This window comes from Dermatophagoides pteronyssinus, unplaced genomic scaffold (assembly GCF_027571235.1).
Source record: "Dermatophagoides pteronyssinus isolate colony J.1.1.1.1 unplaced genomic scaffold, Derpt_VIB-CSIC_2022.12 sq0022, whole genome shotgun sequence".
Taxonomy (NCBI): Eukaryota; Metazoa; Arthropoda; class Arachnida; order Sarcoptiformes; family Pyroglyphidae; genus Dermatophagoides; species Dermatophagoides pteronyssinus.
In genome coordinates, this window is record NW_027461546.1 from 542281 (window position 1) to 556598 (window position 14318).

General features: G+C 29.3%; 5 protein-coding genes across 10 annotated transcripts; 3 read left to right on the top strand and 2 right to left on the bottom strand.

Annotated features, from left to right (window-relative positions):
* On the top strand, positions 1 to 4616 carry LOC113798724 (uncharacterized). 5 transcript variants are annotated; one of them, XM_027349301.2, is made up of 5 exons: positions 1 to 101; positions 1593 to 3296; positions 3360 to 3558; positions 3623 to 3926; positions 4003 to 4616. In XM_027349301.2, exons 2-5 carry the CDS (start codon positions 1724 to 1726, stop codon positions 4561 to 4563), a joined length of 2637 nt encoding a protein of 878 aa, XP_027205102.1. In that variant the 5' UTR covers positions 1 to 101; positions 1593 to 1723; the 3' UTR covers positions 4564 to 4616. The 5 variants fall into 5 exon arrangements, with proteins under 5 accessions (XP_027205102.1, XP_075679106.1, XP_075679108.1 ...); XM_075822991.1 differs by lacking the exon at positions 1 to 101 and adding an exon at positions 423 to 710; XM_075822993.1 differs by lacking the exon at positions 1 to 101 and adding an exon at positions 423 to 710 and having other exon boundaries at positions 1597 to 3296.
* Positions 4617 to 4706: 90 nt separating this feature from the next.
* On the top strand, positions 4707 to 6365 carry LOC113792121 (uncharacterized). 2 transcript variants are annotated; one of them, XM_075823004.1, is made up of 2 exons: positions 4707 to 5664; positions 5766 to 6073. In XM_075823004.1, the coding sequence occupies exons 1-2, from the start codon at positions 4920 to 4922 to the stop codon at positions 5771 to 5773; spliced, it is 753 nt and encodes a 250-aa protein (XP_075679119.1). In that variant the 5' UTR covers positions 4707 to 4919; the 3' UTR covers positions 5774 to 6073. The 2 variants fall into 2 exon arrangements, with proteins under 2 accessions (XP_075679119.1, XP_075679120.1); XM_075823005.1 differs by lacking the exon at positions 5766 to 6073 and adding an exon at positions 6250 to 6365 and having other exon boundaries at positions 4708 to 5664.
* A 363-nt stretch (positions 6366 to 6728) lies between these two features.
* Positions 6729 to 8092, bottom strand: Ciao1 (cytosolic iron-sulfur assembly component 1). Its single transcript, XM_027341996.2, has one exon. The coding sequence runs from the start codon at positions 7959 to 7961 to the stop codon at positions 6819 to 6821; it is 1143 nt and encodes a 380-aa protein (XP_027197797.2). The 5' UTR covers positions 7962 to 8092; the 3' UTR covers positions 6729 to 6818.
* A 34-nt stretch (positions 8093 to 8126) lies between these two features.
* Taf11 (TATA-box binding protein associated factor 11) lies at positions 8127 to 9552 on the top strand. The gene is made up of 3 exons (XM_027342007.2): positions 8127 to 8923; positions 8990 to 9077; positions 9148 to 9552. The coding sequence occupies exons 1-3, from the start codon at positions 8217 to 8219 to the stop codon at positions 9376 to 9378; spliced, it is 1026 nt and encodes a 341-aa protein (XP_027197808.1). The 5' UTR covers positions 8127 to 8216; the 3' UTR covers positions 9379 to 9552.
* Positions 9553 to 9773: 221 nt separating this feature from the next.
* LOC113792096 (eukaryotic translation initiation factor 3 subunit A-like) lies at positions 9774 to 13615 on the bottom strand. The gene is made up of 3 exons (XM_027341982.2): positions 13458 to 13615; positions 13267 to 13376; positions 9774 to 13203 (listed from the first exon to the last, which is right to left on the bottom strand). The coding sequence occupies exons 2-3, from the start codon at positions 13313 to 13315 to the stop codon at positions 9866 to 9868; spliced, it is 3387 nt and encodes a 1128-aa protein (XP_027197783.2). The 5' UTR covers positions 13316 to 13376; positions 13458 to 13615; the 3' UTR covers positions 9774 to 9865.
* Between the last annotated feature and the right edge of the window lie 703 nt (positions 13616 to 14318).

A 14318-nucleotide genomic window follows, 5' to 3' on the forward strand; every position in this document is an offset into this window, starting at 1 on the left:
TTATTTTTTTTGAAAAAAACTACCGATAAACGTGTATTATGATTTACTAAACTAAACTAGAAACAAACAAAAAAAAACTGTCCAGAACATAAACCCTTTCGGTATGTATAGGTGCATTTTGTATTTTCTTGGTAGAATTATCTCAGGTGTTTCCCAGCAACAAACAAAAAATTCTGTCAACTACCATCAACTACTAAATATATTCTGTATGTGCTTTTCACAGTGATTTGCTTGATCCAGTCAACCAAGAAGAAGAAAAAGAAAAAAATGTTCAGAATAATTGTGCGTTGGCCAACCATACTGTTTTTTTGACATACTTTTACATTTCTTTGACAGTTTTTTGGTTTTAGCACATTTCCCAAAACAATATTTTTGTTGGACAATAAAAGAATTTTTTTTATATGTCAACCTTGATGATAGAATGGATTTTCTAGTTTTTTAGCACCAGTCAGCCAGCCAGACAAACAAACAAACAGACAGACAAAATGCTACATTTGAATTTTTCATTTTGTTTTTGTTGAAAAAACAACAACAAATAAATCGAATGATAAACGATGATTTAAATAATATTTTTCCATTTGTGTTTGCCTATATTGATGGTGTTGTTGTTGTTGTTTCAATGATCAGTGATCAATGATCAATCAATCAATTGAAATATTAGTGCCGAATTTTTAAAAAAATTTTTGTTTGCAAAAAACAGAAAAAACAAGGTAAAATTCTTTCAAAAAATCCATTCATTTTAATAACTAAAATGCTGAAATTGAATGTACCGATTGACCATGAATAAGTTGTTTTTTGTTTTTTGTTGTTTTTGTTGTTGAATGATATGATTTTACTTTCATTAATGATTATCATTTTAATTGATAGCTACTGTTGTTACTAATACTGTTGTTTTTGCTATAAATATCATTTTATAAAAAATATAATGATAACATTGTAAAGAATATTATTAATTAAATAGAATTATCATTGATCAATTAGTTTTGTTTTTTATCATTGACTTTGTAAATCAGCATAGATATTCTCATTGACTTTGTCCAAAAAAAAAGAAATAAAATAACCCCTTGAATTCTAATCACGTTTTTGTTTCAAAATGTTAATGATGATGATGATCAATAATATAACGATGATCACGTATGATCCATTATTTTCATTATTAACGTAATGAATCATTAAATGTAAAGGTCAATTGTAATCAATGTAATTTCAATGATAATGAATATAATAATGAAATTACAGAATCGAATCCGAAATCTTTTTTCTGCTTTTTGTTTAATTTCATTACTGAAGATGATTCATTCATTTTTTTCTATCTTTCAATTCCATTTTGACATTGGATGATGATGATCGGGTAAAAATCTTTGGGTTTTTTTCCACTATTCACATAATACACCTGAGAATTTTTCCAGTGAAAAAACACTTAGCAAGATTAAATAGAAAAAAAACTTTTATTTTTCTTTTTTTTACTAATGATAATTCCCATTTATAATTTATTTTATAACAATTTTTACAAAATTAATTTTTTCATTTTCAAAACATGGTTTCTTCACAAAACGTTAATTATTATTCTGGTTTTGTTTTTTCTTTCCAAGTCAGATTACATTTCAAAAAATAATTTCAAACATAAAACATCAATGCAATTCGACAGCAATAGTGGAACAAAAAATAACCAAAATCAAGAATCAAGAATCCAGAATCAATCAATCAATCATAATCATGAATAATGGGCTGTGGTGTATCATCATCAAGTGCACAAATTGTTCCAGTCGATGATTGTCCATTATCATCATCATCATCGACAAATGGAACAACAACTGAAAATTCTCATCATTTAAAATCAGTTTGGTCAGCTAAATCATGGATTCATAAGAATGATAATCATCCAATTCCAAATCAATCAAATCGACCTGGTGGTATTATGATCAATGGCTTCGATATGATTAGTATTTTATTACCATGTCGTTTTGTTGGTAATAATCGTTCATCAACAGATGATATTAATGGAAATTTATATGGTACAAATATTAATCATAGTGAAGTGCAAACCGATTTAGATATTATTGGTGGTTTTAAATGTCAATATACACAAACTGATTCGAATAATATGAATGATGATGAATTTGAAGCAATGATCATTGCATTAGATGAATTATTGATTAATGAATCAATCAATAAAAATGATCAATCGACTAATGGTGGTGGTGATAATGGACAAAATAATAACGATGTCCACGATGATGATGAAGATGAATTATTATTGGTCAAACATAAAACAATCAATTCACTTCGACTACAGGAAAATCATCACCATCATTCAACGAAACGATTTTGCAATGTAGCTGTACAGGCAACCAAACGAAAATCAACACAATCAACACAAACCAAATTCGGTTCAATTGATCATTGTTTTCTATCACCATTAACTGATCAACAGAAATTATTACGTTTAAGTGAAAATCTTACCAAAGCAATTGTTGATTGTAAATCAACGGATTTAAACAATCCAGATAATGATGATGATGATGATCAACAAAATTTAAAAAAATTATTATCAACATTAGATGTTGATGATGATTTGGATTTGGATAACAAAACAAACGAAGAAATGATCGATACTGTAACAAAAACATTGTCCAAATTTGATGATGTTTCAAAATCAAAATTACCATCGACAAATCAACGAAAAAATCCCAACGAAACATTATGGTATTCAAAAAGTAAACATTTAATGAAAAAACAAAAAGTTCAGGATTGTATATTCATTTTATTGGATGATATACGAAAGAAAAAAACATTGGAACAATTTAATCAATCATCGAATGTTACGATGGATAATATTGTAAAAAAACGTGATGTTTCACTACAAACAACCAATGATATTTTAACAGATGAATCACCTGAATATGCTGCACGTTCACCATTATGTTCAAAACAAGAAATGATACCAACATCATTAATGTTTAAAGATATTGATCAAAAAATGTTAGATGAAGAAGAAATGTTACCAGATTTTCAACAAACACAAGATTTGATACAATATATTTGTAAATTTGCTAAAAATGATTTATTTAAAATACGTGCATTATTCATATGGATTACTCGAAATATTCGTTATAATTTAGATTTGTTGGATAAAAATCTCCGATCGGTTGAAATACTTGAACAAAAACAAGGTACAAGTAAAGATTATTGTAGACTTTTTATCGATTGTTGTCGTTTGATTGGTATACGTGTAAAACGTATTGATGGTTTTGTACGTGATTATCATTATCGTCCTGGTTATCATTTTGAACCAGGTAAAAATTTTTAAGTTTTCAAATCAAAGTTTTCAATTCAATTTTTTTCCAATCCAAAACAAGGAAAAGATTCCATTCAATCATGGACGGCTGTATTCGTTTTAAATTCATGGAGATTTATTGATTTAACATTAGCAGCTGGTTATATTGATGCTCAAGGAGAATTTCATTCAAAATTTAATGAACATTATTTTCTAACCGACCCGAGTGTTATGATTTGGACACATTTTCCATATAACGAAATGGAAGAAAATTATGATCGGTATTTGGATTTGATTAATTCTTTTAATTTCTTTTATTTGTTTTGTTTTGTTTTGTTTTTTCAGATGGCAACTATTGGATAAATCAATAACATTGGATGAATTTAATGCCCGACCAAAAGTAACGGAATTATTTTTCGAATATAATCTTATGATACGAACAAAAATACAGAATCCATTAGAATTTCGTATATCGACTGAAGTGAAAATAGGTAGCCATGAACCAATGCGTTATAAATATAAATTATATTCAGCTGATGAACAGGAAAATTCATCATTAAATTATTATGTTTTTTGTCAATTAAAAGAAGATCGTTTAGTCGGTTCGTTTATGGTACAGCCACCATTATCTGGAAGATTTTTACTTAAAGTAAGAAGATTTTTATGTCTTGTTTTACGATGAAAATTTCATATTTTTTTTTTTTTTTTTTTTTTTGAAAAATTAGATATTTGCCAAACCGGAACGTGAAATGCAAGGTAGCCAACAGGATTTATCAATACCATTAAATCCAATAATAACAATATTATTAGAATGTACAAAAGCAAGAAAATATTTAGAACCATTTCCATTAAATGAATTACCATGGGGTTTAACACAAAAATTTTATGATTATAAACTTCGTTTGGTTAATCAAAAAGGACCAATTATTGTTACATGGGGTGGTCGTCGAAGATTAATATTAGAATCAAATGAAACAATGTTAATTACATATTCATTATATGATTCGGATTCAATGGAAATGGATACAAGAAATATTATATTACGTGATGATAATGGTTTGAAAATAATATTTACAATAAATCCACCAAGAGTTGGTACATTTAAATTTATATTATTCGGTATGCCAAAACCTAAACAAAAAGGTAAATGGCGTTTGCCAATGTTGGCTACATTTATGATTGATTGTAAATTAATTAAACCACCACAACATGATGAAGATATGGTAACTACAGCAAATACAACGCACACAACAAATAATGATGATGATAATAAATTAAAAAAATAAGTTTTTAATTTATTTATTTTAAAAAATGTGATTAAAGTATTATTTTAAGCGGATTATCTGACTAATTATAATTGTTTGCCTAACCCAAAAAAAAACACTTCAAAATATATATCGATGTATACACAACAACATTTTGTGAAAATTAGATAATTTTAATTTGTTAAATAAAATATTTTATTAATTTTTGTTTTGTTTTGTTTGTTTTGATGAAAATTTTTTAAATTTTTTTTCATCAAAATCGACTATTTTCAACATTTGTGATTGTTGGATCGAAACAGCTAAACATATTTTGATTCAGAATATTCGAATTCTTGTGAAAAATTTTTTTTCGGTTCTTGTCATATCCGATAACGATAATGGATTTTTTTCTAATATTTTGTGATATCTGTTATAAATCCGTTCCGGAAACAAAAAATCAATTAACATATTTTCTTACATCGTGTAAAAATATCCTTTGTAATAATTGTCATTTATCATCAGAATTTCTCTGTCCAAAATGTCGACAAGAACATTGCAGACGAATAAGAATGAGCAATGAATTGAAAGAATCGATTCGAATTTATTTTACTATCGATAGTAAACATTCTATTGATATTCAACAAAAAATTTATCCATTTCAAATACAACGTTTTAAACGTTTTGAACATTTTTTATTAGAAAAATTTAAATATCATTATTCGCATTCGAAAGAATCGGCTATTCAATTACAAAAAATTGAGAATGAAAAAACTAAGTATATTGATCAATTGAAAAATCGAATTCAATATTATGAACAACAACAACAACAACAACAACGTCGACGACAACAACAACAATCAATTCAGATAGCAAGATCTCTAAAAAATTTACCAATCAAAGTACAAAAGCAATATCCGATTGATTTGTTCGAATTTGTAACACCGAAAATTCCATCCAATAATAATAATAATATACAATATGGTACATCGATTCGAAAATCCCGATATGATTATGGTAATAAAATTTCCAATTCAACACCATTACCCGGTCATGAACATTGTATTGATGAAAATATATTCTTTGATCGAAAACCACCATCCAGTATTTTTAGCGCTATAACTGCTCATAGTAGATATCGTTTACGTAAGAATTAATTACAAATTAATTATCAAATTCTTTTTTCATTTGGTTATCATTATTTAAATAAAATTAATTATATTTGTTCAACATTAATTTTCGAGTAGAATTTTAACATATTTAAGGTTCCATGGTGTAATGGCTATCACTCCAGACTCTGATTATTTACATTTTGATGTTTATTCATTTCGAATAAATTCTTGCTTAACCTTGAAAGCAATCTGGCAATCTGGGTTCGAATCCCGGTGGGACCTTAGACCTATGATTTTTTTTCAATTCAATTTCTGAAATTTAGGAATTCTGGTTTTTTTTCGAATCATGAATTTTTCAAGGAAAAAAAAATCTGATTATTTTTATGATGATAAAAACATGCCTATTTCATTACGCCATTTTGATAAATAGATTTTTTTTTGATTACGTCCTTTACGGCTGGTCAATCTGTTGTTGATTTTGAGTTTTTTATTTTTGTTGCATTTTGATCTCGGCTTTTTTTATTTCCAAAAAAAAAAAAACATTCGAAATATTCCAAGATGGTAATTTGATGATAAAGTTTTATTTCTTTCCCTATTCTTATTTCATTTTCTTTTTTAGATTAAACCTTCAAATTCCAAACTTCGTCCTTCAACACCAAATTCATTGTCATCATCATCATCATCATCAACTTTACAAAATCCAACAGAAAATTCAAATATTGTTAACAATAATGTCATTACTAGTCCACCAATAGCTTATTCATCATTTGCTATTACACATAATAATCATTTGATTGAATATTGTCGTACATCGATGTCTGCATTGGCCGGTTCAACTGCCGGTATTATTGGTTTAACTTCATTATATGGATTTGCATTTTATATATTAATGGTTATTATACTTTGGTTTATGATTATGTCGAAAGCCGGTCCAAATTATCAACGATATTTTACATCACCGTGGCATGTATTAACAAATGGTTTTATGGGTGGCTTAACTACCTATGTTTTATTCTGGACTTTTCTTTACGGAATGGTTCATGTTTATTAAGCATAAAAATAATCAAAATTGTTGATATATTAAATGCAATGTTCATGGATAATTAAAAAAATTTTTAATTTCAACATTTATTATAAAATTATTATTCTTTTTTCTATATAAAAATATCAAAAATCTGTACAAGATAATTATTCTTGTTGTTGTTGTTGTTGTTGTTCGAACAACCATAATTGAACAAGTCCATCATCCGAACCAGAAGCAAATAATAATTGATTATTTTTCATTAATGGATTCCAATGAATAGAATTAATATCTTGTTCATGTGCTTCAGATTTGAATTGAATTTGTCGAAATCTAACCGATGAATATGGATCATTTTGGTCATTTTGGAATTGTTTAAATACACGTAATGAATTATCAGCACCGGCAGTTAATATTAAATTTTCAACCGATGACCAATGAACATCATATATTGGCCAATGATGATAACCACTTAATGATGCTATTATGGTCCATTTAATTGTTAGTTCAGAATAACGTTTAGCAGTTAATTTTGGTTCATCAATTAAATCGTTATAATTTTTTGGTTGCCATATTTTTATCGATTCATCAGCACTAACGCTTACGATACGTGTACCTTCCGGATTGAATGCAACTGACCATACAGTCGATTCATGTTGATTTAATTGTGTATAACAATTCCAATCATCATCATTTTGACAATAAAGATTAATTTGATTATCAAAACTACTTGATGATAAAATATTTAATTTTGGATGCCATACAACACATTTAACATCTTGACTATGTTCAGTTTGTACTGATGAACATTCAAAAAATGCTTCTTCATTTGGACGATCATTTAAATCACAATCAGCTTCACGACCAACTTCAATTTTTTCCCATATCCAAACAGATTTATCACGTGAACATGTAGCCAGAAATGTATCATCAGGTGACCATGCGACTCCTTTAACTTCATTTTCATGACCTTCAAGTGAAACCATTACTGTCCATTCCATTGGTTCATTATCATCATCATCACCATTTTCATTTGTTTTTTGATGCCAGATACAAGTGGTACCATCAAAACTGGCCGATGCTAGAAATCGACCATCATGTGACCATGCAATAAAACGAATCGTACGTTGATGGCCATCATTTAATGTTGAAAGACATTTCCATTCATCACCTTCTTTTGACCAAATTTTAATCGTACGATCAGCACCACATGAAGCTAACCAACGTCCATTTGGATGCCAACGTACACACCAAATACGTTCAATATGGCCGGATAATGTTTTTTCTAATTTTATTTCATATTTATCCATTTAAAAAAAAGATTGATGTTTATTATGCGTTGATTAATACCAAAGAAAAAAAAATTATAAATTTAAAATTTAAAATTGTACAAAATGAATACAAAATCGAACACATGATATAAAAAAATTTCAATTTTCACTCAATCGGTTCATTTTGTTTATTTATGAGTTAAAATTGCCGCACTATTATTTTGATCTTATTTTTTTTGTTGCCAATTTTCAAATTAAAATCGAATTTGATTTTTGGCGGTTAATTGTTTTCCGATGGAATATGATGATCAAAATGATGATATTAAGATATCAAAAAATAATGAAGAAATTATCGAATCATTGGATATTATTGATGATATTGTAAAAGAATTAAGTTGTCATCAACAAATAGAATCCAAACAAGATGATTCTGAACCGATAAAAGATATTGTGACCGATAATAACATAAAAGAAACGAAAGAACCAACCGAAGAAATAACCAAAGAAGATAGAAAATCTGTAAATGAAACGAAAATAATAAAACTTGAAAATGATGATAAAAGAAAAGACAAGACAAATGACGATTTTGACGAACCAATTCTTTCGATTCAATTTCCAGATGTTATTCATACATCAAAACCATCATCATCATCATCATCATTAAACAAAGAAAATGATCAAGATGATAAAGAAGATCATACTGGTGATGATGATGATAATGATGATAATAATGGTGATGATGGTGATAATTCATCTATGGATGATGATCATGATGAAATGATGAAAAATTTACAATCCGATCATTTTGATGATGAATCAATGGATGATGATAATAATCGTTTATTATGCGATAAATTAGATTCATTAGAATATAAAACTGGTTTAACATTATTACCGAAAAATGGTACAATATTAACCGATATTGATCCAACAACATTATCCAAACAAGAACAAAAACAATTGAAAGAAAAATTACAAGAAGAAGAACGAGAAAGAATGCAGTATGTTTGTTTTTTGTTGTTGCAATTTATCAATTCTTATCAATTATTTCTAATCACCAAAAAAAGGGTGTTGGTTTCTAACTTTTCCGAGGAACAATTAAATCGCTATGAAATGTATCGTCGTGCTGCATTTCCAAAAGCAGCTATCAAACGAGTAAATATATCATTTGAAATTCTTTTTGTCTTTTGCTACATTTTTGTTTTGTTTTTTTTTGGGATTTTAGCTCGTACAACAGATAACTGGATGTTCAGTTTCACAAAATGTTGTTATTGCCGTATCTGGTATAGCTAAAGTATTTGTTGGTGAAATTGTTGAAGAAGCATTAGATTGTATGGAACAAAATGGTGAATCAGGACCATTACATCCGAAACATATTCGTGAAGCTGTACGAAAATTACGATGTAAAGGCATAATACCAAGATCAAAACAACCGAATCCAAATACATGGATATAGGATCAAAAAAAAAATCCGAATTATAAAACCAAATGTGTATTTTTTTTATACAAACAAACAAACCAACAAAATCATCGCAGATTGGTAATAATAATTTTTTTATTAAAAAAAAGAAAATTATGATTTTATTAAACTATTCCGGATGAATAAATCATTGACAGTTATTATTATTATCATTATTAAACAAGTTTTTTTTTGACAAATAATATTTAATGAAAAATAATAGAGATTGTTTGTTTGTTTTCAGGAAATCAAAAAGAAATAACTTCATTCAACACCTTATTTCTTGGATTACAAAAAAAATGCTTATGAAAAAAACAATGTGTATATCATCATTGATTTTCTTTTTTCTCATTATAATAGTAATAATAATAATTTTTTTTTCATTTAAAAAATAAAAGCCTAAAGCGAATATGTATTGAGAAAAAAAAAGAATTCAATGATGTTTGTTTAAATTCGATCATCATCAACTGATTTTCGATGTTGATTAACGACGTTGTGGTAATGGTGGAGGAGCTCTTGATGACATACCCGGACCACGTGATTCATCACCATGATCACCACTACGAAGACCACCTTCACGTGAACCACGTCCAGCATAACGATTACGATTATCAGGCATACGTCGATCGCCACCACCAGCAGCTCTACCACGGCCATGATCAACTTTCATCCAACCACCTTCACCATCTTCATCGGCAGCTGCTCCAGAATGTTCTGAATCCATTGGTGGTTTTTGTCGCCAATTACCAATATCATCTTGATTTGATGATTGTTGTTGACGTTGCATTGTACGTTGAAATCCTCCACGTCCTCCTCCTTCGCGACGTTCACCAGTTCGACGAACACTGGAGTCTGAATCTCGACCACTATATGGTCGATTTTGAGGTCCACCGCGTTCGCGTGGTTCTTGACCTTCGCGTGATTCTGGTCGTTGACGACCTTCCGAAAATCGACCACCATAAGTCGGACGACTTTCACGTAATGGTGGAGGCTGAATAACTTTCTTATCACCTGAACGCCAATCATCAGCTGAATCAGCCACTGATTGTGGCGCTGGTTGTCGAAATGGACGATTTGGACCTCTATTCGACATCGGTTCACGCTCACGTTCACGATTACGATCACCAATAGCAGCAGCATTCGATGGAACTTTTGATTGAAATGCCGGTGCAGGCGGTTCTTTACGTTCAATCGGACGATTAATTCGCCAATCTCTTGATGCATCAGAAGAATCTTCTGATTGTTTGGCAGCACCAACAACAGCTGGCCTAGCTAATGGCATTCGATTTTCATTACCACTATCGTTTTCACCACCAGCCGGTTGGGCTAAATGTTGACGAAGTTTTTCTTCAATTTCGGCCATACGACGTTTTTGAATTTCAGCAACTTTAGCCAAATGTTTTTCCTGTTTTTCTTTCATATAGGCAACACGACGTTCTTCGATTCGTTTTTGACGACGTGCTTCTAAACGTTTTTTCCTTTCTTCTTCAACGATTCGATCAAAATTTCTTAACTTTTCTTCATATTCTTCACGACGACTTTCAAGAACACCAGTTTCAAATTCTTTCTTATCTTCCAATACTCGTGCAAAACGTTCACGTTCTTTCAATGTTAATTCCCGTTCCTCTTTCATGGCAATAATTTTCAATTCTTGTGCTTTTGCCCATAATTCTTGATCTTGAACACGCCATTCTTCATATTGTTGTTTTAATAATGGAATCTCTTCCAATCGTTTGGCACGTTCAAAATGATCAACTTTACGTTCCAATTTTCGTTGTTTAGCCAACTGTTCACGTCGTTCTTTTTCCAATTGTTCAACACGTTTTTGATGTAAATCTTGTGGTCGTAATTTAGCCAATTCATCATCATCCAAATTATCTAGTTCAAAATCTGGCATTACTTTTTTCAATTCATCTCTAGTAATTTGTTTACGAATTTCTTTTTCATCTTTTTCACGTTTCAAACGTTCACGTTCTTTTGTTTCTTCAAGCAAACGTTGCATTTCGGCTTCACGTATTTTAGCCTCTTCTTCTTCCATACGTTTACGTTCTTCATTTTCACGTCGTATACCCATTTGTTCCATTATTTCACGACGTTGTTCAATAAGATTTTGACGATTTAAAATTAAACGATGTTCATCATTAGCACGTAAATGATATTGTTTCATTATTTGTCGTTTTAAATCTTCACGTTGTTGTTTAATAGTATCCGGTTCAATTAAATGAATTGCTTTTTGTAATGATGAATACATTGATACTAATTGACGACGCATCTGTTCATTAGGCATTGATTGTAAATATGGACCTTCAATATATTCTTCACCAGTTGAAACACGAAGTTCAGTACCGAAAACATAACAACCACGTCGATGATCAATACGTACTTGAAGATCATGACGACGAGCCGATTCTACAACCAATTTTTCCAAATAAATTGGATCAACAAATTGACATAATTCAGCCAAACGTTTAAATTCAATTGAACGATATACTTGTGCAATTTCACGAATCAAACGAATAACAGTAACTTCTTTCAATGCCCATATATATTGTTTTAATTCCGGATATTCAGTAGATTTTTCCGGATCAGCAGTTGAACGTTCAATATAATCAATAATCTGTTGTACACGACCACAAATACCTAATGGATTGAATTCAATTTCCAATAATTGAAATAGATCTTGTATTGGTTGTGAAGCAAATTGTAAAACACCCATACGTTTTAAATCTTTAACCAATGAAAATCTTGTTGGTGGTTTTGAACTAATACCCAACAATGATGATAAATTACGATGATGTTGTTCAATAACATTTTCTTCTGTATCAACTAATTTATCAATTTCAGGCCGTATGGGTGGAATTGGAATCGAAAGTGTTGCCAATACTAAACGTGAAGCCATTTTTTGTATATCATCAGCTGTTATATTTTTACGTAATTCTTTTGATAAATGAAATAAACGAAACAATGCTGTTGCATGAAAAAGATTTGAATTTGCTTTCCAAAAAACCAGCGCTAATTTTTGATAATAACTAGCAATTAATTGTGGTTTTCCCAATCCTTTTTTAGTCAAATTCATAAGATTAAATTTTCGTATATCATCAGCAGCTTTATATGCTTCTTGCCATAATTCTAATTGTATAGCATTATCCAATTGTCGTAAACGGGTTTCCAATTGCATTGCTTGCGATTCAGGTGAACTTAAATTAATAGCATTTTGTTGTTGCGGTGTTTGAAGTTGTTGTCGTTTCAATTGATCCAAATGCATATGAAGATTATCGCATAATTTTCGAAATTCAGTTTTTCGATTATATTTGATACAGAAAACAAATGCCTGATGTGCAATATCATGATACAAACGTTCAGTTTTACTATTATTTTTTAACATATCCAAACATTGCCTATATGATTCCCATAGAAATTTTACCCATGGTATCAATACAACACGATCTTTACGATCTTGTGAACCTTCAACACTAACAGCAGACATAAGAATATCTTCAGGTGTTTGTGCATTTTCCAGATCATCAATTTCCGATATATTAGCCTGTGATTGTTCTTTTGCTTCATTCGTTTTCTTTTCAGCCATTTGTATATATTTTCGAATCACTTCTTCAAACGAACTAATATAACTTTGTTGACAAATTATTTTATATTGAAATAATCCTTCCTTGGCCACATAACTTTGTTTCAATTCTACACATAATTCCAAATATTTCATCATTATTTCTTCATGTTTTTTTTGCCAAACACGATGTTTTTTACTATGTAATACATCGCATAAAATTTCCAATGCTCGATGTTTATTTTGTACTTCGATAAATTCTACAAATGATAAACAAAAATTAATAAAGGAAATGGATTCAAAAATGTTACTTAATTACGAACCATTTGCACGTTTAAGTGCATTTTCCAGATGGATAAAATGAGCAGGCATTTTGATTTTTTTGCGTTCGAATCAAATTCGATAATCGTTTCAAGCAAAATTATTATTAAAACTATATCGAACGAAATAAAATGAAGCAAAAATTTTATAAAAAAAACTTTTACAAAATCAAAAAATTTCAAACCTGACTCACCTCTGATTAATATATCATACAAAACAAACCAGAAAATGTTAAAACATTAAACGCATTAACCAAACAAAAAAATATTGAAAAAAAAAATTAAATAAAAAAAAATTCTTTTTTAGACCGCAAGACACGTTGGACCATTTCAATGAATGAGAATGCTACCACACTCTCTCTCATAAAAGATGATGATTTAAGAAGTGGCATAAATCATTGAACAAAAAGGAAACTTTAAGGTGGCAGCACAACAATTAGAAAGTATATTGCTTCGGTAGCATGGATAGTGGCGTCCTCATCATCAACAAAACAAAAACAACATCATCATCAATGATGATGCAGACAGACATCGAAATCGATGTTAATACAGGAAGTGTCGGAATAGTCGGCTTTAAATTGAATAAAAAAAAACATCATCGCGATACCATCGATCATCGATTAATCGATCTTTATTTGAAATTAAAATTATTATTTAAATTTTCATCTAATTTTGTAATGAATTTTGTAAATTTTTGTAACTAAATTCATTAGATTTAGAAAATGATTGAAAAAAAAATTTGAAAAGAAAAAACTTATTTCGGGTTTTGCAAAACCAAAACAAAAAAAAAGCTCGAGTTTTCGATGTTGATTTTTCTTTCAACAAAATTGTCCGCTGATCAAAAGAAAACTGATTATGATATTTTTTTGAATCGATTTAAGCGAATTTTTTTTTAAATTTTGAAAGAAATTTTATTTGGAAAAAAAAGAAATTTCGTTTTTTTGAGAAAATTTCCCGAAAAATGATGATTTTCAAGCGGCGCTACAATCATTTGTCATTTTGTTCTATAATCTATACTACTACCACATGTAGGTGTGTATTATTGGCAATATATG